The sequence below is a fragment of the Anopheles funestus genome, chromosome 3RL (genome assembly GCF_943734845.2).
Source record: "Anopheles funestus chromosome 3RL, idAnoFuneDA-416_04, whole genome shotgun sequence".
Lineage (NCBI taxonomy): Eukaryota > Metazoa > Arthropoda > Insecta > Diptera > Culicidae > Anopheles > Anopheles funestus.
In genome coordinates, this window is record NC_064599.1 from 10,941,283 (window position 1) to 10,967,158 (window position 25,876).

The following is a 25,876-nucleotide window of genomic DNA, read 5'->3' on the forward strand; positions in this document are numbered from 1 at the left end:
CTTCTTCTGCGCATCCAAAGCCGGCGACTCCAAGCGTGCGAATCATCAGCATCGTCATCATCATCAACATCACCAACATGATCCACTACTGAACCGCTGAATGATGATGGAAAACCCAAACACTCCCCACCTTCCTGGGCCACAAACCAACGAACCATTGTTGATGCGCATACAAAATTCGAGTGTGTTGCGTTTTGCGTTAGATAATCGGACACCGGCTGGCCTCCAGTGAGTTGGGCACCTGGGCCACTGTGCTCTCCTTCTCCACGCCGTTAGCTAATATTTGTCGCTATTTTTTTTTTTCGTTTCTTCGCCCTGTGCCTTGCGTTGAAGATTTTGGGGAAACAAATCCGAAGAGGTGGAAATTTTTGGGCCTCAAGCAAAGCGATGGCGAGATGCGTTCGGGTAGGGCACGATCGGAGATGTCCAACACGTCAGTTCTCTCAGCTCGATCGATCGGATCGGTTTTAAGTTTTGAGGTTAAAGTGTCGTTTCGTTAGGTGGTTTGTTGTTTCGACGTTTCGAAATTTTTTAATTAATTTGTTACTCATTTAAACATTCACGGAAGTGTGTCTGCGTGATGGAGGTTCTTTCCCAAACGAGCGTGTTTTTAGTGATCTTCATTTTGACGCTCGTAAACGATCTTCAATGTTTGCCCTTACCTGTCCATAACTCAGACGAGGTACAGGCAAAAATTAAAGCTGACCGTGAGCTGCTGAATACAGTGACTTACGTCGGAAACAACAAGGTAAGTGTTTTTGGAAGATCTTTTTTTTTGTTGTTTGTTGGAGAGTACTTTAATAGAACTAGAGTCGACTAGTTCTGGGAATTTGAGACAAGAACTATTCCATACACGATTTCATCTCTTTCAGGTGTACGGATTGTTGTCCAACGAACAACCTGCAATGCGTGAAGCAAAACTAGAGAAAGAAGACCTTGATTCCAGCATACTGACAAAGTTGGAAAATGTACAGAAGAAATTCGTCGACAAGGGCAATGTAGAGTCACGCTTAGTATGATGTACATGTGTGTAGAGAAACAGTGTCTAAGCTTCCCATTACATTCCAGGTTCCAGCGCTAGTGGATCAAACACAACAGAAAGATTATTTTGGAAACGACGTTAAAGATGAACCACTGTACAGAGGTTTCGTTGGAATAGTCGAACAGTTGTCCAATGTCTTCAATGCCATTGTTGAGGTAAGCTATATCTTATCGTTAATCAGAGACTACAGTTGATTAATTCAAATAACTTTTTTTTGCAGAAAGTACCTAAGGGAGCAGTGGTAAATCTAAACAAAAGTGTCCTAAACCGTCTCAATCAAATCGGTGCCGTACTGGTGGGTCTCGAGGATGCGAAAAAGTAACGAACCGGTTGTATCGCTTTGTAGTAATTTATTCATAATGTAAATACTTAACGTTCTATCATGCGGATTTTTGAGTAATCGTTCGGGAATGTTTGACGGTCGTTTTACGAGACATTTCTCTGTCTGTCTCTCTCTCTCTTTGTTTTAACGTCTTTCTATCTTTCTATCCTCACTCAACCCCAAGGTAGTTTTTTGGTAGTTTTAGGTAGGCAGTTGCGCGGAATGAAGGTTTGGCCAGAAAGCCTTAAACTAAATCTGATTGTATAAATAAAACTGTGCAGTATTCTACCTTCTACAACTAGCGCACCGAAAATCGACCACAAATCGGGGTCCATTTTGATTTTTGTGTGTCGCACTATATAAACTATAATTGGTTTCCATTTTGGTCGCCTTACGCATTTCCTGCGAGTCGTTTTTTTATCGCGCAATTTTAATGGATTGTTATGTGGATTCGCTTACTTCCTTCCTTCCTTTTGTTTTTGGCACAATCGTTCGACACACAGATGTTGCACTGTGTGCAGCAAAAATCACACGTGCACTCCCCTCGGCACGTATATACAACCATTAGCCATTCCCCATCCCGTACTTTGGTGGACGGGGAGCGATTTAGCTACGTTTCCCGCTTCGAGACTGGTGAGTATTGTTGTTCTATCGGGTGTGATGCTATGTTTGCTGCAGGATGAGGCTTGGTGGGTGTGAATGGGTGTCGATTCCCCGAACATCAACCAACCTCAGCCATACAGTCAGTCGTCCATGTAGGTAGCGCTGGTGCCATTACGATTGAGCGTCGTGTCCACGGTAGGTGAGTAGGATTTGTACGTTTTCGAGGAACGTTTGTGTTTCACGGTACAGAACAGTAGCATGGATGATATCAAACCGAACAGCTAGAATGATAAACGGGTTAAATGGAAAAAGAGGATTTTCACTTGAAAAAAAAACAAGACTCATCCTTACCTGAAGAAAGCCTATTACTAACACAACCGTACCGACTATGTGAAGTCGCTGTACGAACCACATCTGAAGAATCTGACCGCAGCTCTTATCCCATAGGAGTGCAGGATTTCCAGCTCTACAAGAAACAAACAGATTGTGATAAGATTTGTTTGATACAACTCCACTGAGAGTCTTGTCTCTACTAAATGTGCATACTTCCGACAGTCGACGTTTGCTAGTTCATCACCAGATCCTTCCGAAAACATTGATCCATACTGAGAGCGACAGCAGGACTGTGGCACCCATCGCTCACCGGGCCATGCACTGATATCGTACCAATCTTCGTACGAGGATACTCCACAGCATTGTAGCTAAAAGTGGACAAAGGTGATGCGATTAGTAGCCGAAGATCTCACTAACAAACTGGCTCAACTTACATCCACCTGAAGATTGTCCCAAATAGAAGCAACGGAAGGGGTCAGGAAACCTCCACGATCCGACACATTGTAGTGTTTCTCGATGCCGTATTTTAGCTCCTGGGTCAACATACGTCCAATACCTCCGCGGAATACAAACGCCAACGAACCTAGCAAGAACTCACTGAGGAACAATAGTACCACCAGTGTGAAGTACTAAAAGACAATAATGAAATAGATAAATTAGACTCCCGTTGCACTGTTCTGTTCAATTCGCCTACAAGTATGCAATCTACTACTATATGTTTCCCCGTCACTGCATGCTTAGCAATTGTCACGTTTGCGAACGCGATTACCAATGCAGCAATTATTTGAGTGAAAAGGAACTTATATCAACAAATTCGCATTAAAATAAATCAATTTATAAATTTAGCTAAATTGCTCAAAAAAATGGCAAGGGGTAAGCCTTATGAAATTTTCGAATTGAATTTTTTTTAATTTTTTTGTTAATTTTTATTCTTTTCTTCTTTTGAAGCATTGTTTGAGTGAAAAGAAACCTATTGTAACAATTCCACATTAAAAAAAATCAATTTTATTTTTTTTGCAAAATTTCCCAAAAAAAACGTAAGGGGTAAGCCTTATGAAATTTCCGAGTGGAAAATTTTTTTAAATTTTTTTCTGATTTTTTATTCTTTTTTTATTTTAAAGCATTATTTGAGTGAAAAGAAACTTATTGCAACAAATTCCCATTAAAATATATCACATTTATAAATTTTGCTAAATTGCTCAAAAATGAGGAAAATTTTACATTTTCTCAAACAGGGTATGGAACTTGGTTCCTCGAATAACTTCTGGCACAGAGATCTGAGGGCATGGCCGTCCAAGAAGAAAATGTAGCCCTTGGTGCCATCTATCGACCACAGGTTAAAGATTGGCGATCCGTTAGATACCGCCCGAGTTATAGGTAAAACTTGGTGGAAAAATGAGGAAAATTTTACATTTTCTCAAACAGGGTATGGAACTTGGTTCTTCGAATAACTTCTGGCACAGAGATCTGAGGGCATGGCCGTTGAAGAAGCAAATGTAGCCATTGGTACCATCTATCGACCACAAGTTCAAGATTGGCGATCCGTTGGATACCGATCGAGTTATAGGCAAAACTTGGTGCAAAAATGAGCCTTATGAAATTTTCAAATTTTTATAATTTTTCAATTTTTTTTATAATTTTTTATTCTTTTTTTTTGTTTAAAACATTATTTGAGTGAAAAGAAACTTATTGCAACAAATTGGCATTAAAATAAATCAATTTAAATTTTTTTGCAAAATTTTCCAAAAAAAACGTAAAGGGTAAGCCTTATGAAATTTTCGAGTTGAAAATTTTTTAAAATTTTTTTTCTGATTTTTATTCTTTTTTTTCATTTAAAGCATTATTTGAGTGAAAAGAAACTTATTGCAACAATTTCACATTAAAATATATCAAATTTTAAAAATTTGCTAAATTGCCCAAAATAATGATAAGAGGTAAGCCTTATGAAATTTTCGAGTTGAAATTTTTCTATTTCTAAAACTTACAATAACCAGGAAACATCGTGACTGGAACCAGGAACCACAGCAACCGAAGAACGCGATCACGAAGCTGATCACACCGACAGTGATGAACATACAGTCGGCACTCAGTACGGCATGGTCGGGCAGTAGTGTGGCATACCCGGGATAGGCAAAGTGAAGCCACACGCCTATCGCTAGGAATCCGCTACCGCAAAGCTTTTGGGAGAAACAATGTTCTAGTATATTAGTAATCTGGAACCCAATTTAAAGGAAACAGTAACATACCCATATGAGGATGTTGAAGGAACAAAATGTCCGCCTTATACACGTGTAACCTGTACTGCCCATAGTTCTGAAAAGAATACAATTGAAAAATATACATATGAAATATTTATTCGCAATAAAGCTTATTCACGGACATTTGTATGCATATACACCTCAATAGGATGTCCAATAAATCACAATTCAAACAGAAGCCCCCGACGGCAAAACATCATCCCCTGACAACCTGTCCCTTGTGGGGAGGGGGATATGATTAACTTTGATGATCCGGATCCTAAACGTGCGGCTTCCCATCGTGTATTTGATTCCCCACCCCCAAAAACTATGTCCCCATCGTCGGGGTTTTGTGCTTATTCCCATCCCATCCTGCACACAGATGCACAACTGATATGCAAAGCGAACTGCCCCCAAAAAACGGTCTGAACTGTTTCCTCCCGAGCGACTACCCACAGCTCCTCGGCCATTGTGGCGGATGTGTTCATTATGTTCCGTCATTTGCATACTGATGCGTTACTGAAAGGGGAAAACGAAGAAACGATCGCTTCACCGCTTCCCCGCACATAGGAAGTCGCACATTCGTTACAAACGGATACAAAAAGGTTTTTAACGTTTCACCCCTCGGTCCATCGTAATCCTCGGTATGGGAGAAACCGTGGAAGGAAAGGGTCTTGCTGGAAGCTTTTCTTTCTTCTACACCGAACAAAGACGCTAAGCCCGAAACGAATGACAAACCTACCGGCAAAAGGTAATACACCGGTGAGATATGAATTATGTTGGTTGCGTTCGACAATGGGCTCAACATTAGCGCCCAATTATGCGCCGTTGGGCAGGGACGGTTCGAGCTTAAAGAAAAGGGCCGATCGGTATCCGTCGGCTTTGACAGTTGGACTTTAGTGAGCTTCCGTTGTTGTTGAACATTGGTTTCGTTGGTTCGATGCCGACACACAAAAAAGGTCGATACAATACGTTGGATTAGATATGGTTCTTTTTTATGATAATTGTTATTGATGCTTATGGGTTTATTTAGAGCTGATTAAAGATAGGAATATATTAAAGGTAAATTAATTATGGTTCTTCCGGTGAAGGATTTTGAGGTATTCAAAAACATTGGCTATCGATGAGAAAGGAGCTTTTACGAAAAAAATTTACTCCACCTTAATCTCATCTCATGATAAATAAGTTGTTATCATAAGTCTGTTAACATATTTTTCGCATAGTTGAAATAAATTGTATCATTTGCAAGTTACATGTTCGGGGCAGTTATGTTGATCTCCTGCTCATCATTCCTCTCATTGGATCTTCGATTAAATACCGTTTCCATCCGTTGACTCCCCCAAACGCCAGTCAGGTGGCCATCAATACCCAAACAATCGAAAAACCCTTCACCACTAATTACTCCACTAAACTCAATCTTTCCCCGGCCACAAACGGGGAGCTACTCATCGATTTAAGCCTTTCACAACACCAACCTTCGTCAAATCATTACATTTCTTTCTACCCAACACAGGCGTGCGTTTGCGTTCCACAGCGACCGCGATGCGTGCCGCTGCGTATTAGCACTCGTTTGTAATTAGTAATTAGCTGGACCAATAAGTATCCCCCATCGTCGTTACCCCACTTCTAATTGACCGCAGCACTTCGGCGGTTTCGGTTTCAGTGGGATTTTTCGATGAAAGTGAAACGACCCAGCAGGGGAGGGATTTGGTTTTTGGGGGGAGAGAGAGAAAAAACCATCGTCAGCCAAACCATTTCAACCATTTCGGGAGTGGGTGTTGTTTTTTGGTGAATTTGTAAATTAAAAAATGCACTTTTCCACCCAAAACGTTTAATGGAATTATGGGAACCACCCACTGGCAGAATGGCTGGTGTATCAATCAGAGGAGAAATGGTAAATTACTATGCATAGGAGTGGAAATAGGAAAAAAAAGAAAAGCCAAAAACAACGCCACAGAACATATATTTATTGTGAAAAGAGGTAAGTGATCCAGCGTTTCGTTTGATGGTGTGTAATTTGTGCGTGTGTTTTTTTTTGCTCAATTAGCATAATTTCAGGCGCTACATGCCCTCCTCCGGCCGTGGCGGTGGGTTGATGTACATTACGAATATTGACCTCATTTGAGGAAATCAATGCCGAATTTCCCTTTTTGGGCCAGGAAAAGCAATGTACAAACATTATATTTGCAGAAAAATTAAAACTCCTTTTGCGCTGTTATTAAATGTATACGGTTCGATATTAATTTACACCCCAAAAAGTGTCCCCTGGCTGGAAGTTGGTGGAAAACCGGAAACTCTTTTCTTATTTTGGGAATGTTGTTTCTCACGCTTCGTCAAAGCTTGGAAAAAAAAATGTGGATCAATCCGGTAGGCTCTATGAATAAAACATTTCCCGTCATTTTTGACAGACCCATGAGCTTAGTTGGGTGAAGAGAGAAGATCGTCTAAAAACCTTCGTTTTACATAATGATGATTGCGTGCGTGTGAGCATTCCATCTGAACATTCTCTCAGCCACTGTGGCTTTACACACCGAACAGGTAATGCTTTAAGAATTTAAATTAACGTATATCTTAACGAAAGAGCTTCAATACAAGAACTCAGTTCGACTTCTTCTTTGAAATGGAGTTTATGTTTTTTTTAATTTACATTTCTGGCCAGTACACATTTTAGGCTCATCATACTCAAAACTTTAGGTCATCACTAGGTGCTTCAACTCACAATTATTCGCTAAACAAACACATTCCAAAAATACGAATGTCTTTTCTGCGGATAGCTTGTACCGCCAAAAGCAAGCCATTTCATTATACCCCCCCCCCCCCCTTTGGTCGAATGGTTCACACAGTTAACCTTCTCCTGCCACCAGGTACAGTTAGTACCGGGTGTAGTTTGTAGCGGTCAACAGCCCGGATAGATCGGACCAGAACCCGTTGGAAAAAGGCCACCATCCGTAGCGAAGATTGTGCGCAACGAATCGTCCAGTGGAGGAACCGGATGGGGATGGGAAAGTATCTAGAAAAACACCGTGGATAATCTACTTTATCACGCGCAATTGCCGGTGCGTGAACGTGGTAGCGGAAAGGGCCATTTTTGGGACACATTCCACACTAGGTACTCGGACTAGAGGCTTTGATGGGTTTTTGGGGGAGGCGACGTTTGCCGATTGGAAGAAACATGGGAACGACCTTAAAGGAAGGCGCACGGTTGGAAGATTGATTGATCTGCGAAGGTCAACCGGGAGCGAAATTTTGGTATTCGTTGTGTAGGCCATAAACCGGACTATGATCGTATCCAGTAGTACATAGAGAGATTGTTTATTCGAAATTCCTTACGCAACTTTCAGATTTCATTGCATTGATTTATTGAGATTTGTTCAAGATTTTTTAACGTAAAATATTTTGGAGCGTCCCCAAATAAAGATTTTCTTTGCCTTTCATTAGACCTTGTTTATTAATAATTTACTCTCTCCAACATGATTCGGCATTGAACTACAATGGAGCACCGATTATCCGGGTACCTTTTATCCGGCTGTCCCATTATCCGTGCAGGTTGGAAATGACAGTTCCAAAAGCGAACTGACATATTAACTACAAAACTGATGATGACAAGAAATAAAAGCTTCAATAGGGAATGATATAATTTGTTTATGTTCGACCAAATAGAACAGATTTATTTTGCAAAGAGCAAATAAGAAAATTAACATTTTGCTTTAGAAGAAAAAAGTCCACCCATTACACACTAAACACTAGCATTTATCAATAAAAACGAGTTGTGCCTATTATCCGTGATATTCGCTTATCCGGCAGGGGCCGAGTCCCGATGAGCACGGATAATCGGCGTTCCACTGTAATATTTTAGTCTTATAATCTGAAGCGAGAACTTAAAGCATTATAATATGATATTCTCCATCTAGGTTGATACTTCTTTTCTGACACCTAAATTGCTTTAAATTTATAATTTGTTTATAATTCACTAAATCCAGTTACGATTTGAAATACCATGCAACCATCGATGAACGTCCAAAACCAACCTTCATCGTCTTATTCATTTTACCTTCAAAATCAATCGCAATGTGCCCCATATTATGCAGATTTAAAGGGTAGTTTACTGTTCTAATTGTAGCACACAAAGCTCGCAGAATCTGCTCCCATTGGCGTACCGAACGGCCGCATTATGTCATCGCACAGCCCCGGTCACGCCATCTGGTCCAACTGATGTCCAAGCTGCATTACATCTCGTGTAATAAAACCCGGCCGGTCGGCTGTCTCCGGTCACACGATGCTCTACACCGCCGTTCTAGTTAGTGTTTGCCCTTTTTGCTTCGGTAATAACCATAAATTCTTCAACTCACATCGTAACACCGCTGTACCGGGGGTTTGGGGGTTTCAGCACCGAACCAGACGGAAATGCATATTTGCACTCATTGCACAACATTCAACGCCCGGACCTAACGCAGACACATACACTCTCTCGTGTACAACTAGAAAAGAGACAACGCTGACCAGACCCAAAAAGAGTTTAGGTAAACAAAGCGAGTCTAGAAACGATGGATTTTTCCAAATCAAAAAGGAAGCAACCAAACGGACAAGTCATTTTGAGAAAGATCGTTTAACGGTCACCCGTTGTCCGGCACCGTTGTCGGCAAACTACTTCCTATGGATGGAGTCAACCTGTATCTAAAAACCGCGTCCCAGTTCCAACTGCCTACACCATGCGAAAGACAAACATTTCTCCTGACACAGTTTTAACTGTGGTCACGTCGTTATACCGGCAGCACTCGACACTCGAAACTGGAAATGGAAACATGCATCTCGCGACGATGCCGATGATTGCCGGGTATCGTTACAGTGTGATGCCAGCCTTTCTTATCAAGTAGCGTACATTAAGACTTAGTGGGACTGTTGCCAGTTGCCTGTCAAGATACACAAATTAATCTCAAGGGTATGCTTCACGCTAAACCTTGGGTCAGTTACGATGAGATGATCTCAATTTTGTAGCTGAGAGGAATTAGTGGTTTGAAATGTCTAAGCAGTAGTTTAACTGTATTACTCGAGCAGAAAACCCTTAAAGCGTTCAGTAAAGGAACTTACTTTAACAGCATTAAATGAAGGTGGAAGACATCACCCAACACGACGGCCAGAAGGAGGAGAATGTTTCACCACAAAAAGCCGGTTCATCATCGTAAATGTCATTGTGCGCAGTTAACCCACCCACCCCACCCAACCGGGGGTGGGGGGTGTCCGGTCAATGATGCTCATGTTTGTTCGCCATTTCTCCACTCACACAAAAGAAAGCAAATACCTTCGGCAAAAGGAAGATTATAACTCGACAATGCTTGGAAGACAAACATGGGGTTTTTTCTTTTCTTTCTACTTCATATCTTTCTTTCATTCACTCCGAATACGATTGATCGGTTTGTCGGTCCGCACTCAAGAGAGTGTCTTAGACGTAAAGTCTCCATTACACCTGGAAAAAGATGTGAAGTCGCTGAAGACGTGCGCGCCTCATCCAACGAAGACACAAACATACAACGAGGGAAGAAGCATCAAAAACACCACAAATGGGCAAATCCACAAACCTCCCGGCAAAACCCAGGCTGCTGTCAATGTGTCCCGGTCCCGTGTTGGCCTCCTTATGAACAACGACAACTAAGCCACAACACTGTCCAGATCTTTGTCCATCTTTGCTGGGGAATAGTTGTTTAGTCTCCACGAGCGAAGCCAAACATTTTCTGCAGTCTCTCGATAAAAAGTGCCATCGTCCACCAGAAAGAAGAAAAAAACCTTAGTGACCACCCTCGCTTTAGACGGAAGGTTTTAGTTTCAGCCGTACAGAGAAAAAAAGGGCCATCTCGGTCCACCCGGTCAGTGATCCAGTTCTCACCTTTTACGATTTGGGTCAGTTCGTTTCTTGGGTGTGTTGGGAAATCGGCTTTGAAATAGGCGCGCAAGGCACGGCGAGCGATTCTTACGCGGCGATAAGTTTAAATAGTGTTCCTTACTTTACGTACTTAACACAATAAAATGCCATAAAAAGCGTCTTAGATTGCGATCTAAGCGCAACACCGAGTGAAGGGAACAGATAATACGCATTATCGTAGTGTCCGGTAGCCCTATGCGATGGTTGGGATGAGTTAAAAGAGCCATTTTATGACTAAAGAAAAAGGGGAAAAAACATACTTTAGAGCGAAAGGGAGTACATTGTGAAAACATTTTTCTCGTCTCGGAAAAAATGGACAGTAATTAAATAGGAAGAAGGAAATGGGAATGGGCAAAAATTAAAAGCAATCTTTCGTGTTTTTTTTTCGTTGTTGTTGCGAACGAGATGAAGATCTCACGACCTGTCCTGAATTTTGCCAAAGAAACGTAATTGAGGTCAAAGCAACACCTGTTAGAAGATGTTAGAATTGCTACTGGGCCCAACTCAAATGTGTTACCCGATGGTCAATGTAAGTATTCCAGAGAATTATTCAAATTATAACTTTTATAGAAACCGCTTTATGTTAACCTGTAATATCCCCTCATTACAAACGCTCGTAACGTAACGCATGTTATCAAAACGATTAACTAACAAAATTAATAGTTTCCCATACAAGAAAGAAAAAAAAACACAAAAGATGGGAAAATCGGCACTCGGTAAAAGGAAGCATGACACTCATTCAATAAACGAAACAAAAATGTGCCAATGAAATGTGAATGTGAATTAGCGTGCGATAAAACTTTACGCCCGGTATCGTGGGGAATTTTATAACCACCATGTTTCGAGACAGGAATTCACCACACTCCAAAAACCCATCTCGGTTCTTCGGTGGGAATTCTTTCGATGGGCGCCCCCCAAGTTTCTTCTTCCTTTTTTTTGTCCGGTACATCTAATAGAGTGTAAGTATGATTATGATGTAGAAAAGAAAAGGTATTATGCTGCATAAGAAAGAAGATAGAAAAACTCCATAAAACGATAGTGAATAAAAATAGATAAAGTGCACCAAGAAGACCGAGGGAAGGGAAAAGTGAAGTGAAGAAAGGAAAAGCATCCCAACAAGCAAGATGCGTAATTCTTGCACACATTTTTCCTTTCACTCGATCTCCCCATCGATCGATCGAGTGTGTGAAGAAGCGAAGGTGGCCCACTAGTACGTAATCGTTTGTTTATAACTTTTCCACGCAATGTGTTGAAGGGGTTTTTGTTTTTCATCTTTGCTGCTTCTGTTTGCTTGTGAGAAGAAATTTTCGCACGTTGCAAACATCTTTTCCTCAATCCAGGGTAGAATGTTCGTGTCTCAACGTAGTCGTAAAGACTTCACACATTACCGATCGGTTTGGTTGAAAAACCCATCAACCACACAGCAAGGGGGTTGACGTAAAGATCCCATCTTCCTTCGATGGGTGGTCGGTTTAGTGGGGGAGACCCCTATAATAATGAGTTCTCATTTTCGACAAACTCATCTTCACACCCGCCGTCATCGCCGTTAGGTCCAAAATTACGCAAGCGCAAATTTATCTTCCCGCTCATGAAAGTCAAATATGGACAATTTTGAAAAACAAAACAAAACAAAAAAATCGGCCAGAAAAATTGCGTGCAAAATTGTCATTAATAATTTGCCCACTTTCTCCCGTCTCCCAGAAAGGTCTACATTTTACATCATAATGTGGAGCTGTAGGTCTGTTTGCTCACAACGCTTAAACCACCCTAACGTGGCGGACGGGCGACACGAACAAAAAAAGGAAAAGGGTAGATTAATTTTCTCAGCTACTGACCGACGTGATGAAGCGGCTGATGATGGCTATTAATAATTTCCAACGCATTTCGTGCCCTTCCCCGTGGTTTAGCAAACATAAGTTCCCATCGTATCGGCGATCAGCACGGGGAAAAAACCTTCAACAATGCTTCATCGATGATTCGATTAATTTCCAATGAATTAGTACTTTTACTTTACAGTTCGCAACTCGTTTCACGATCAGTCACTCCAATTTGTGCTTCTTTTGCTTTTCTTTTTCCATCCAAACCGCGACCCATCGAACTCTCGTGTGCTTAAGAATTGAATTCTCTCTTATGAAGGTTTTTTGTTTTTTTTTTTGTTTATTATTTAGTTAAAGCCTGCGCAATCATTGCGCAATCGGTTTCACTTTTGATTGGTGCTCGGCTGGATTAGGGATATTGTACTTTGGCACATTATGTTGATTTATGTTGCGTGCTGAAAAGCGGAACTAGTGGGCCCAAAGTGGAGATTGTTGCGTAAAAAAGCACACACACACACACACATTCGGATACGGAAATTAATCATCGATGAGCATTTATTGGCTTTGAGCCATCGAGCTACTACTGTAAACAATGACCAACCGCAACCATAAACATAAGTAAAGATACGAGCGGAAGCATTTGAATTGGGCGTACATAATTGTTTGCTTTTTATATTTAAAATCACTTTTTTGCATAAGTTTTCCCTCCCTTCCATTATGTTGCACCTTTACACATCATCTCGGTTTCACACTCCGATCGCCGTTTGGTCGATCTACGTGAACGGAAATAAAATTGCATCAATCTATACGGCGATCGTGTTGGGTCTATTTTCAGTCATTCACGATCAGTGCCACGATGGACAAATGCAATAGGCGGTGACCTAAATTGCGTTTCAGCGTTGAAATTACCACCCTTTTCCCGGACGATTCGCTTCCGATCTGATGCGCAGGGTCAATTTCCGCATCATTAACACCCACCGTGACTGTGGGGATGGATGGAAAATGTTGAAACACAAGTTGGTCCCCTTGTTCCGTTCAGTATGCAACCAATCTTTCGCACCATTTCGTTCCTTTCACAATGAAGTGCTTTTTTGTTGTTTAACGTAAATCAAACTCATCGATCATCGGTCATAGTGTCATCGATCGAAGGTCGGTACACTTTAACTCAACTTTTCTGAGATAAAATCCCGACTACTAAGAGTCTACTTGATTGTAAAACTCAATCGCAGTTTAAATCCTCAAAAATAACTCATAACGATCGATTCGTCGATCCACACAATGTTTGACAAACCCTGGATCAGAACCATTTCATCAACTGCAGTTAACAACGTGTCCCGATCACTCACCGTCCGTCGATCACGTTTTATTTAATCTCGCTTACTCACAGCTCATTCCAAAATCTAGCAAAAAGGCAAAAGCGAATTAAAAGCAAACAAAGAGGCACGTCCGGCTTCTTCAACGCTCTTGGTGTGTGTGTTGGTAGTTCTAACGTTTATTTATTATTGTTTGCATACATACACACACACACCACTGCAACACGCACGCAGTGTTAATTGTAGTTTGTTGCAACATAAACGCCTCAAACGACGCTTTAAAAATGTTTATTTTCCTTTCGATGATTATAACAGTTTGTCCAGCACTGTACGGCTCTGCTCGCATTCGCATTCGGAACCAACGCACGACTTTGGCGCGCCACGGCATATTTCATCATCGTCACGATGGTGCGCCACCTTGTCCAAAACACCCTGTCCCACCCATGCAGCGTTGGTCCCTGCCTTTACAATCCCTTGCTTTTATTGTTGGCTGCAATCCAACATCTCTATATATTCTCTACCGCGGGTTTGCAAACGCGGGTTCGGACGCGAAAACCTCAATGAGGCGACAATTACCATAATAATTCAGAACAATTTACTCGAATCAATCCATTCGCAGCCTGCGCAAAGCCACTGCGCCGTTACCATTGCGATGTAGCGGCAGAACCATTCCACCAGGGAGTACAATTCCCGGGTCTGAGCGGCAGAACGCATCTTAGATCGAATCCCATGCTCCCATCCCATGGTCCCCAACAAACGGGTCGTGTTTTGGTTGTGTCTGTACGACGGACACGTTTTTTGTATTCTGTTCTTTTATTTATGATCACCGCAGGTATGATTTGGTGTGATAACCGTGCATTACCATAATCCACGCTCGATCTACTACTCCCCTACTCCCCTCAGAATCCGCAACCGGACGGATGGAACCAATTTCATGCTGCGATACGTGTGTTGCAGTTTTTTGTCCTGTGCGCCAGAATGGGGAAAGAATGGGAAGAGCAACAAAAAAAACACACACACAAAACCGTATGATCAGCGCCTCTTCAGTCGTTAGCTTATCAAGCGGCCGTGGTTGGGTGCCGTGTCAGGCTCAGGGTCAACCAGGGACCCTTAGCATCCACACCAGAGTTTGTGTAATCTGTTGCAGCCACCAAGGGTGGAGGATTATGCAAAAAAACACATAAACCATTCAACAAAAAAATCCCATTTGGTTGATGATTTTCTAGCAACCCCCAACTCGGTGAGGGTGAGTTTCAGAGTGTGTTCGTTGTGGCGATAGGAAATAGTTCGTTTAGCAGAATATATTGGCAATAAAAAAAACACACTTTTAAAACAAGGGGATGATCGCGCTATAGAATGGTTTTGATGGACAAAAAAACACACACATCAAGAACAGGTTGTTAATATCGCTTTGATGAGGATTGTTTGAGGGTAGGAGATGATTTTATCATTCCTGGAATTTGGGTCCTTTTGTGTAGAAGAAGACCACAAAAAATACAAAAAAATGAACGATAAACTGCAATGGTAAAATTTCTTAGGAATTTGCGTTATGGTGCCGTGACCAGGATCCGAAGACGTTTTTCAGCATTTTGATCACTAGGGATGTTCAGGAGGGAAGATATTGTTTGGGAATTCAACATTCAAAACAATTTTGGACAACAAAAACCAGTCAGAAAGATGCATTTATTTTGCAGTCAAACGTTTCTCTCATTTATATCATGCTCGGTTAGCCATACAGTCCCATTTGTAACTGCCAGTTATCAAGATGTGCGTCTAATTTTGCAATCAAAAACAATCAAACTAATGATCGGCAGCTAAACTCCATAAAAAAGGGGACTCTCGTATAGTTTATGTTGCGGGATGTGTGGTGGACACTCGCACACATACCACTGTGGTGTAATGTGCCCAAATGCCACCACAACCACAACAGAAAAGCCGTATCAGCTGGCGGCATCTACAACATATCGCTTTTTATTATCTGCCTTTTGTTTGCGATGACTAGTTTGGTGGGATTCGAACTTATTTTTACCCAAAAAACTTTGAAGTTTGTTTATCTTGTGATGAATTTGTTTGTATGATGATAATCAACCCAAACAGCCGATTTAATTTCATGCTACAAAGTGGGTCTTATCGGTCATGATCATATGTATATGGCTGTATCTACAAAACTTATGTACAAATTTCATTAATCCATAACATTTGCTCGATACTGTTTACTTTCTGGTTTTGTTAGCTCCGGTGTGATTAATTTCTCCACAGTTTTATAGCCACCAAAACGTGCGAAGAATTCGTCAGTTCAAAAAACAAACACGTTTCGCTACATATTTTATGACCGGGACGAGACTTAAACTTTGAGTTCGAGGTTTTGTGATTTATGGAATGAATGTTTTGTACCAGCTTTCTCCTAGATGTGTTTTATTTTTATAAATCATATTCGCTAACATAATAAAAGCATTAAAATCTTCCCTTTTGTGTTCATATTTTGCGATGATAAAAATCACACTCCAACCGGAAGAAAATCAAAGTTTAATCGCATATCAATGCGACCTTGTAAACCTTTCACTACGGGGGGTCACCAAACGAAACGACAAAAAAGCTGCGCCGATCTCCATCTTGTCACAGCTTATGGCTATTCAAATTGTGCCCATCGAATAGGCCATATGTATGTGGCGTTTGTTTCGTTTCGTTATCGGCCATTAATATTCTGCGAAGAAAGCGAAAACAAATGAGCGTCACACAAACGCCGTGCTTCACTTTCTTCTCCATCTGTAAAAAAAAGCTTTCTTTTTCTTCCGTAGCATTTTACCGGTAGCAAACTTTGTCGTCTGGGTGTACCTGTGCTTCTTCACGAAAACCCACACCCGATTTGTGGAGCAAAAGCAGCCAAAACAAACAAAGAAATTGCTACACACAAAGCAATAACAAAAAAAACGGTAACCTCTTCTGAAAAGCGGCCCATTCAGCATACTAGCTTTATAAATGTGGCTCTTAAGCGTTGCATTTGCATGAAACGAAAAACCTACCCTTTCTGCTACGGGCCGGAAAAGCTCCCCCCGAAAGCCATTTTCTCTTTCCATTGGTTGGTCAGTTGGGGAGCAAAATCATCGACCAACAGTGTGCACAACCCAAAATGATGCTGAAGAGGCAAAACCGAATTGCGGAAATAACGAAAGTGGAGAAATAAATGGTAGACAAATCAAACAAACAACTGCGGAACAACTAGCGGAAGCAAACAAACTTGATGCGGGCCAAAGTTGTATGTTCGTTGGCACGTTGCCCAACATGGCCGTAGTATGAAATAAATATGCATTTCAAAGGTGGAAAAAAGAACAAGTTCCTAAGTTAGTCACCTTTTAAAATGATTTCATCCAACCGTGCAAAATTTGGGGCCTTCCACAATTCTTTCCATTTTGGGGAATGATATCATAGCTATTTCAACAACGTTCGACGGTAATGAGAAGCCCTCATATTGGGATGTTAATTATTAGTATTGTGTCATCAGGAACTCTACACCAAAGGAGAAGAAGAGTGCTTAATGCTCTACAAACATGACCAATTCTAGCATACGAAATTGGAATAGCTTTAGGAAATAACTAGAATGGGAGATCTCCATCAGTGAGATGCTCCCATGATATCCAAAGTCCGAAGAATTTCTGGAGAATTTTGCCTCAAACGACAGAGATTTCAACGAACGGAAAGAGATGAAGATTTTTTTTTGGCAAGTTCGACTAACTTTGGCTTATACTCTACTAACTCTAATAATGATCTTCACTTACCAATTTATATTAGTAGAACTTCCCACGACGAGCTTCGAAACGATGTTCTCGTCTCGATGACTTCCCAACTTTACAGCTCCTCCAATAGAGGTTAGTTGAGGTTAGAATTACAAACACTTCGCGATCGTTTCACTCTGGTCAACACCGAGCCAACCCGGACCCAAAGTGCGAATGACAAAAGTCAATTGCACCTCAGCAACGACACGGAGGACGGGTCCAGACTGTATCTACCCAAACCCGTACACAATCGGCTGCAATAGAGCTGCACCCTCAACCACACACGTATGCTTCACACCAACGACATGCACCTGTATGAGTATCAAGAACAAAACAGAACAAAATGCACAAGGGGAAAAACATTAACCATGCATTAAACATGTAAAACTGTCAACCTGTGTAGACGCGTACAATCAGAAGCTCTTTATTTTTTATTCTTTATCACTTTTTTACACATTTCACGTAGCTGGTGGCTTATGGCAAATGATCGTCGTACGGCGTGTAAAGATCAAACCGGCATTCGCACTAATGTTACCCCTTCGATAATTAATGTGGCGTGACGTTAGAATCTAACCCCTAACACATCCACACACCGACGACGGTGAAGCTTTTTATGTATTGGCACCTTTATAAAACAAATAAATAACAAACACGGTCATGCACGTGCACTCATTTCGTCGTACTCTGTAGTTTGCTAAAAAGAAAACAATTTCAAAACCCCGTCGCCGGTTCGGTTTCTTTCCTTCCACCACTATCTGACTGTATGCATTTTTACTCCCGGAACTCCCGTAAGTTCTTCACCATTTGGTAAACGTTTACCAAAAAAAAAAAACAGAACGCAGAATAAAAACGTTTGTTTCTCACTTTGCTACTTGCGATTCTTGTCACGTACGGTACCCGTACACGCAAATGGGTTGGGATTGTTTTGGGATCACTTTTTCTTTTGATTTGCAGCACACGCTTGCATGCTCACCTAGCAATGGCCAAACATGGGAACGGAGTCGGAAAACACACGACACGAGTTTCACGCGGAACGAAGCGCACACAGCATGCTTCCCGGACAACGGTTGAACGTGAAGTGCGCGTGTGAATGAATGATCTTACCTCTTGGCTGGCGACGGTAACGCAAGTTGGATTGGGGTGATGATCGCGTTCACGCACACTTCATTAACAAGCTTGCCGAATGAATCGTAGTTGGCTTTTTGTGATATTTTTATACCTTTTTGTTTAACTTTTTTTTTAATTTTAAAATAAACTAATTGTTCATTAGAATGATAAAAAATACAAATTGATTTTATTTCCTTTATTTGTACTATATTCATTCGTATGCCTGATCGTGGCTCACTGGTGATCTTTTGGAGAGATCATCATTCTTCTCTCTGCGGATTGGTTTTTCTCTCACGATTTACTCACCGATTGCTTGTAGTTCATTTTTACAGTTCCAAGCAATATAAAAGGCTTATTTCTATAAAAACGGCAAATCTGTTATCTTAAAATAATGATTGTTTACAACAATTTGATTAAAGAAAATGTTTATTCAGCAGGAAAAACATTACAACACGTGCTGTAACATAGAAATGTAAAGTTGAACATATGTTTCGTATTTGCATACCTTTAGGCGCTCTTTGCGCTTAGGCTAACAGTACCTACCACAATAAATGCAGCACATTGGAACATTTTACTACTTTATTCATTTTTTCTTTTTCCCACTAATCTAAGCTTCTAAACCCTTCATCTTCTGCAAACTTTTTGTTTCATTCGTTCTTTTGCTTACTTTTTCCACTAAGCAAATTAGTTCCAACTCGACGTAGCAAAACTATTCCTCCCACCAAAACAATTGCCATCAATCCAATCACGTCAAGTAACGCGAAGCTTATCCACGGCAGATCCAACCCCGCCGATCGTAGCTGTGGAGCACCCTTATACCGTATCACATACTCTATCCAGTAGATCGCTTCATCTAACGCCGCTACAGGACGATCGCGGAAAATCTGCGACACCTTCTGTATGTTCGCTTTGTAGCTCGGATTGTACAACACTTCTTCCAGTGCCCAGCGGAACGATTCTTCGGTTATGTTGGGAAAGTACAACTTCACCGCATACCCACCCAGGGTGGCTTTGTTCATGTTGAGATGCTGATCACAGTAAATCGGTATGCCTACCATCGGTACCGCGCGGTGTACACCTTCCTGCGTCCCGAGCAAACCGCCGTGCGTAATAAACACTTTCACATTACGATGTCCAAGAATATCACTCTGCGGTAACCAGCTGCGAACGAGCACATTCGGTGGCAAATGTTTGATACCTTCGTCCTCGAACTTCCACACCACGCGTTGCTTCATGGAGCCAAACACTTTCAGTATGACGGATAACTTCTCCGGAGGCATGTCAGCCGAACGGAGATTTGTACCAAGGCTGAAATAGATCACACCATCCTTCGCTTCATCGATGAAGGTTTGCAAGTCGTCCGGAAGTCGCTTTGGTTCCTTAATGTGTAAACCTCCCACTTGTACCAGCCCTGGCACTTTGGCACGAGTCGATGTGAGTGGTGGATAGCTGTTCAGTAGAATCACCGACACCTGTCGCTCGAGATCACTCAGACGAGGTAAAGGGCCGGGAAGAAATGAGAAGTGCCTGTCGGCCAATGCTTGCTGCTCGGGAAGATAGTACCAGGAGCGTAACAGAAGCTCGTACCAACTGACGAACGAATTGTATGCCCGTTGGTACAGCGACATATGATCGGTGAATGGGAGAAACTCGTGGGGAACGTGTGACCAGGCGTTCATAAGACCCATCATCGGACCCATATACTGAGCGAATCCAAACGTACCTGGTTAAAGAGCAGAAAACAAACCACATAAACATTATTGGACATTGCTACTGCATCTTCCCTATAGGCTCACCTATCGACACAATCGGGACTTTGTATTTGTGTGCCAACATCAGGTACGATTCCTGGTAGAACTGCTCGGCAAGCAGTAGATCAAACTGACTCTGGTCATTACGCAGGAAGTCCATCACATTGTCCCGTGTGTACGCATACTCTGCCGTTTGAAGACCCAATGGGTACAGGAAGTCCATCAACATTTGATGTATCGAGATATCGGTCAGATCGTACAGCGAGTCCACCTTTACCGATTTGCCCCAAAAGTCGTAGATCGGATCTATTACTATCTCGGTGAGATTTGGATGAGGTTTCTTCCTTGGGTAGTTTGTGATAACCGTCACGTCATGACCACGATCGAGCAGCTCCTCCAAAATGCTACCGATCATCATCCAGTGGCTACGCCCGGGGAATACATTGACGGAAAGTATCCGAGCTCCAGACGAGGTTTGAAGCGATGCGGCGAGGAAGCATACTAATGCTAGGAGATGCTAATGACGTTTTGAAGAGATAATGATAGTGTATTAATCATTTTCCGTTTCATTTTAATCTTCAATAAAAAAAATCGTTAGAATAGCCCAATGTGCATATTGGTTGCTTTTTGGTTTTGGATAGCAGTCGAACCAGATTGTCAACGTGTAAACAGCACCCTGATTTGGAATTCGGCTGGTTCGAATGCGAATTCGGTTGTACAACCGGTTTTTCACGATGTCGTTCGACGTCGGCACCTTTATGCCTTTTTATGCGTACTGGGAGACAGCAGATGCAATTGCAGTGCTACGATTTAATAATCAACAATGCAGTTGTAATGCAATTCTGCAGCCACGCAAAAACAGCTACCGCAAAACAAAACATAATCAACCTTGTGCCACACATTTCACGAGTCATGCCGTGTCACGTTCACAAGTACTGTCTGATGATTACGATGCAATAAAACGACAAGATTTGTTTAACTACATCTGTATAGCTAGAATCACGCGATGCGATAACCAGAAGCGAGTAAATAGTGTTATAGCACTTTGGCAAATAATTGCCTCTTGAAGTTACACAACTTTTACTGTGTTAAAGTTTACTGCATTATAAATTTTTCACTCTGTCCTACCATTTACAATGAGATTTGTGCCTTTTGGAAAGAATTCTGAAGAGATCACAATATGAGGCGATGTACCACCGGTGGCAACTCAACCACAACTGATGCTTGATTAAGCAGCGCACGCCATACTCGACGTCAAGTTCAATGTCGGTCTAAGCCTGTTTGCCTGTTTGCGGTAGAGCTGTGCAAAGAGAGTAAGATTGAGATAATGATTTGATGTTTGGAACATTTATCAAAATTTATATATTTGATAAATTTTAATGGGAATTTCTTACAATAAGTTTCTTTTCACTCAAATAATGCTTTAAATTAAAAAAAGAATAAAAAATCAAAAAAAAAATTTAAAAAAATTTTCTACTCGAAAATTTCATAAGGCTTACCCCTTACGTTTTTTTAAGAAATTTTGCAAAAAAATTTAAATTGATTTATTTTAATGAGAATTGGTTGCAATAAGTTTCTTTTCACTCAAGTAATGTTTTAAACAAAAAAAAGAATAAAAAATTGTAATAAAATTGAAAAATTATAAAAATTTGAAAACTTCATCAGGCTCATTTTTGCACCAAGTTTTGCCTATAACTCGGTCGGTATCTAACGGATCTCCAATCTTTAACCTGTGGTCGATAGATGGCACCAATGGCTACATTTTCTTCGTGGACGGCCATGCCCTCAGATGTCTGTGCCAGAAGTTATGCGAGGAACCAAGTTCCTTACCCAGTTTGAGAAAATGTAAAATGTTCCTCATTTTTCTGCAATTCAGCAAAATTTTTAAATGTGATATATTTCATTGCGAATTTGTTGCAATAAGTTTCTTTTCACTCAAATATTGCTTTAAATTAAAAAAAGAATAAAAAATCAGAAAAAAATTTCAAAAAAATTTTCCACTCGAAAATTTCATAAGGGGTACCCCTTGCCATTTTTTTGAGAAATTTAGCAAAATTTAAAAATTTGTTTTATTTTAATGCGAAATTGTTGCAATTAGTTCCTTTTCACTCAAACAATGCTTTAAATTAAAAAAAGGTAAAAAATAATGAAAAAAATTGAAAAAATCTATAAATTTGTCAATCCACTAAGGCTCATTTTCGCACCAAGTTTTGCCTATAGCTCGGTCGGTATCTAACGGATCTCCAATCTTTGCCTGTGGTCGATAGATGGCATCAATGGCTACATTTTCTTCTTGGACGGAGATGCCCTCAGATGTCTGTGCCAGAAGTTATGCGAGGAACCAAGTTCACTACCCTGTTTGAGAAAATGTAAAATTTTCCTCATTTTTGCACCAAGTTTTGCCTATAACTCGGTCGGTATCTAATGGATCTCCAATCTTTGCCTATGGTCGATAGATGGCATCAATGGCTACATTTTCTTCTTGGACGGCCATGCCCTCAGATGTCTGTGCCAGAAGTTATGCGAGGAACCAAGTTCCTTACCCTGTTTGAGAAAATGTAAAATGTTCCTCATTTTTCTGCAATTCAGCAAAATTTTTAAATGTGATATATTTCAATGCGAATTTGTTGCAATAAGTTTCTTTTCACTCAAATATTGCTTTAAATTAAAAAAAGAATAAAAAATCAGAAAAAAATTTCAAAAAAATTTTCCACTCGAAAATTTTATAAGGGGTACCCCTTGCCATTTTTTTGAGAAATTTAGCAAAATTTAAAAATTTGTTTTATTTTAATGCGAAATTGTTGCAATTAGTTCCTTTTCACTCAAACAATGCTTTAAATTAAAAAAAGGTAAAAAATAATGAAAAAAATTGAAAAAATCTATAAATTTGTCAATCCACTAAGGCTCATTTTCGCACCAAGTTTTGCCTATAACTCGGTCGGTATCTAACGGATCTCCAATCTTTGCCTGTGGTCGATAGATGGCACCAATGGCTACATTTTCTTCGTGGACGGCCATGCCCTCAGATGTCTTTGCCAGAAGTTATGCGAGGAACCAAGTTCCTTACCCTGTTTGAGAAAATGTAAAATTTTCCTCATTTTTGCACCAAGTTTTGCCTATAACTCGGTCGGTATCTAACGGATCTCCAATCTTTGCCTGTGGTCGATAGATGGCATCAATGGCTACATTTTCTTCTTGGACGGCCATGCCCTCAGATGTCTGTGTCAGAAGTTATGCGAGGAACCAAGTTCCTTACCCTGTTTGAGAAAATGTAAAATTTTCCTCATTTTTCTGCAATTCAGCAAAATTTTTAAATGTGATATATTTCATTGCGAATTTGTTGCAATAAGTTTCTTTTCACTCATATATTGCTTTAAATTAAAAAAAGAATAAAAAATCAGAAAAAAATTTCAAAAAAATTTTCCACTCGAAAATTTCATAAGGGGTACCCCTTGCCATTTTTTTGAGAAATTTAGCAAAATTTAAAAATTTGTTTTATTTTAATGCGAAATTGTTGCAATTAGTTCCTTTTCACTCAAACAATGCTTTAAATTAAAAAAAGGTAAAAAATAATGAAAAAAATTGAAAAAATCTATAAATTTGTCAATCCACTAAGGCTCATTTTCGCACAAAGTTTTGCCTATAACTCGGTCGGTATCTAACGGATCTCCAATCTTTGCCTGTGGTCGATAGATGGCACCAATGGCTACATTTTCTTCTTGGACGGAGATGCCCTCAGATGTCTGTGCCAGAAGTTATGCGAGGAACCAAGTTCCTTACCCTGTTTGAGAAAATGTAAAATTTTCCTCATTTTTGCACCAAGTTTTGCCTATAACTCGGTCGGTATCTAACGGATCTCCAATCTTTGCCTGTGGTCGATAGATGGCATCAATGGCTACATTTTCTTCTTGGACGGCCATGCCCTCAGATGTCTGTGTCAGAAGTTATGCGAGGAACCAAGTTCCTTACCCTGTTTGAGAAAATGTAAAATGTTCCTCATTTTTCTGCAATTCAGCAAAATTTTTAAATGTGATATATTTCATTGCGAATTTGTTGCAATAAGTTTCTTTTTACTCATATATTGCTTTAAATTAAAAAAAGAATAAAAAATCAGAAAAAAATTTCAAAAAAAATTTCCACTCGAAAATTTCATAAGGGGTACCCCTTGCCATTTTTTTGAGAAATTTAGCAAAATTTAAAAATTTGTTTTATTTTAATGCGAAATTGTTGCAATTAGTTCCTTTTCACTCAAACAATGCTTTAAATTAAAAAAAGGTAAAAAATAATGAAAAAAATTGAAAAAATCTATAAATTTCTCAATCCACTAAGGCTCATTTTCGCACCAAGTTTTGCCTATAACTCGGTCGGTATCTAACGGATCTCCAATCTTTGCCTGTGGTCGATAGATGGCACCAATGGCTACATTTTCTTCGTGGACGGCCATGCCCTCAGATGTCTGTGCCAGAAGTTATGCGAGGAACCAAGTTCCTTACCCTGTTTGAGAAAATGTAAAATTTTCCTCATTTTTGCACCAAGTTTTGCCTATAACTCGGTCGGTATCTAACGGATCTCCAATCTTTGCCTGTGGTCGATAGATGGCATCAATGGCTACATTTTCTTCTTGGACGGCCATGCCCTCAGATGTCTGTGTCAGAAGTTATGCGAGGAACCAAGTTCCTTACCCTGTTTGAGAAAATGTAAAATGTTCCTCATTTTTCTGCAATTCAGCAAAATTTTTAAATGTGATACATTTCATTGCGAATTTGTTGCAATAAGTTTCTTTTCACTCATATATTGCTTTAAATTAAAAAAAGAATAAAAAATCAGAAAAAAATTTCAAAAAAATTTTCCACTCGAAAATTTCATAAGGGGTACCCCTTGCCATTTTTTTGAGAAATTTAGCAAAATTTAAAAATTTGTTTTATTTTAATGCGAAATTGTTGCAATTAGTTCCTTTTCACTCAAACAATGCTTTAAATTAAAAAAAGGTAAAAAATAATGAAAAAAATTGAAAAAATCTATAAATTTGTCAATCCACTAAGGCTCATTTTCGCACAAAGTTTTGCCTATAACTCGGTCGGTATCTAACGGATCTCCAATCTTTGCCTGTGGTCGATAGATGGCACCAATGGCTACATTTTCTTCTTGGACGGAGATGCCCTCAGATGTCTGTGCCAGAAGTTATGCGAGGAACCAAGTTCCTTACCCTGTTTGAGAAAATGTAAAATTTTCCTCATTTTTGCACCAAGTTTTGCCTATAACTCGGTCGGTATCTAACGGATCTCCAATCTTTGCCTGTGGTCGATAGATGGCATCAATGGCTACATTTTCTTCTTGGACGGCCATGCCCTCAGATGTCTGTACCAGAAGTTATGCGAGGAACCAAGTTCCTTACCCTGTTTGAGAAAATGTAAAATGTTCCTCATTTTTCTGCAATTCAGCAAAATTTTTAAATGTGATATATTTCATTGCGAATTTGTTGCAATAAGTTTCTTTTCACTCATATATTGCTTTAAATTAAAAAAAGAATAAAAAATCAGAAAAAAATTTCAAAAAAATTTTCCACTCGAAAATTTCATAAGGGGTACCCCTTGCCATTTTTTTGAGAAAATTAGCAAAATTTAAAAATTTGTTTTATTTTAATGCGAAATTGTTGCAATT

The 25,876-nt window shown here is 40.2% G+C and overlaps 3 protein-coding genes across 3 annotated transcripts; 1 reads left to right on the forward strand and 2 right to left on the reverse strand.

The window, feature by feature from the left end:
* The first annotated feature begins 9 nt into the window (after positions 1-9).
* On the forward strand, positions 10-1,365 carry LOC125771364 (uncharacterized). The gene is made up of 4 exons (XM_049441906.1): positions 10-748; positions 873-998; positions 1,069-1,197; positions 1,263-1,365. The coding sequence occupies exons 1-4, from the start codon at positions 581-583 to the stop codon at positions 1,362-1,364; spliced, it is 525 nt and encodes a 174-aa protein (XP_049297863.1). The 5' UTR covers positions 10-580; the 3' UTR covers position 1,365.
* A 7-nt stretch (positions 1,366-1,372) lies between these two features.
* On the reverse strand, positions 1,373-18,455 carry LOC125771335 (tetraspanin-9). Its single transcript, XM_049441873.1, has 8 exons — positions 18,331-18,455; positions 17,361-17,668; positions 4,547-4,613; positions 4,286-4,477; positions 2,735-2,929; positions 2,514-2,668; positions 2,319-2,433; positions 1,373-2,248 (listed from the first exon to the last, which is right to left on the reverse strand). Exons 3-8 carry the CDS (start codon positions 4,607-4,609, stop codon positions 2,108-2,110), a joined length of 861 nt encoding a protein of 286 aa, XP_049297830.1. The 5' UTR covers positions 4,610-4,613; positions 17,361-17,668; positions 18,331-18,455; the 3' UTR covers positions 1,373-2,107.
* A 634-nt stretch (positions 18,456-19,089) lies between these two features.
* LOC125771308 (UDP-glycosyltransferase UGT5-like) lies at positions 19,090-21,450 on the reverse strand. Its single transcript, XM_049441826.1, has 3 exons — positions 21,344-21,450; positions 20,261-20,732; positions 19,090-20,187 (listed from the first exon to the last, which is right to left on the reverse strand). Exons 1-3 carry the CDS (start codon positions 21,344-21,346, stop codon positions 19,112-19,114), a joined length of 1,551 nt encoding a protein of 516 aa, XP_049297783.1. The 5' UTR covers positions 21,347-21,450; the 3' UTR covers positions 19,090-19,111.
* Between the last annotated feature and the right edge of the window lie 4,426 nt (positions 21,451-25,876).

Excerpts from the sequence above, each read along its gene's own strand:
- LOC125771364 (XM_049441906.1), top strand. The coding sequence starts at position 581 with ATGGAGGTTCTTTCCCAAACGAGCGTGTTTTTAGTGATCTTCATTTTG. Across the intron at positions 999-1,068 it reads AATTCGTCGACAAGGGCAAT|GTTCCAGCGCTAGTGGATCA; the intron begins GTAGAGTCACGC and ends ATTACATTCCAG. Across the intron at positions 1,198-1,262 it reads TCTTCAATGCCATTGTTGAG|AAAGTACCTAAGGGAGCAGT; the intron begins GTAAGCTATATC and ends TTTTTTTTGCAG.
- LOC125771335 (XM_049441873.1), bottom strand. The coding sequence starts at position 4,609 with ATGGGCAGTACAGGTTACACGTGTATAAGGCGGACATTTTGTTCCTTC. Across the intron at positions 2,434-2,513 it reads GCAAACGTCGACTGTCGGAA|AGCTGGAAATCCTGCACTCC; the intron begins GTATGCACATTT and ends TGTTTCTTGTAG. Across the intron at positions 2,249-2,318 it reads TAGTAATAGGCTTTCTTCAG|CTGTTCGGTTTGATATCATC; the intron begins GTAAGGATGAGT and ends TTATCATTCTAG.
- LOC125771308 (XM_049441826.1), bottom strand. Across the intron at positions 20,188-20,260 it reads AGTCCCGATTGTGTCGATAG|GTACGTTTGGATTCGCTCAG; the intron begins GTGAGCCTATAG and ends CTCTTTAACCAG.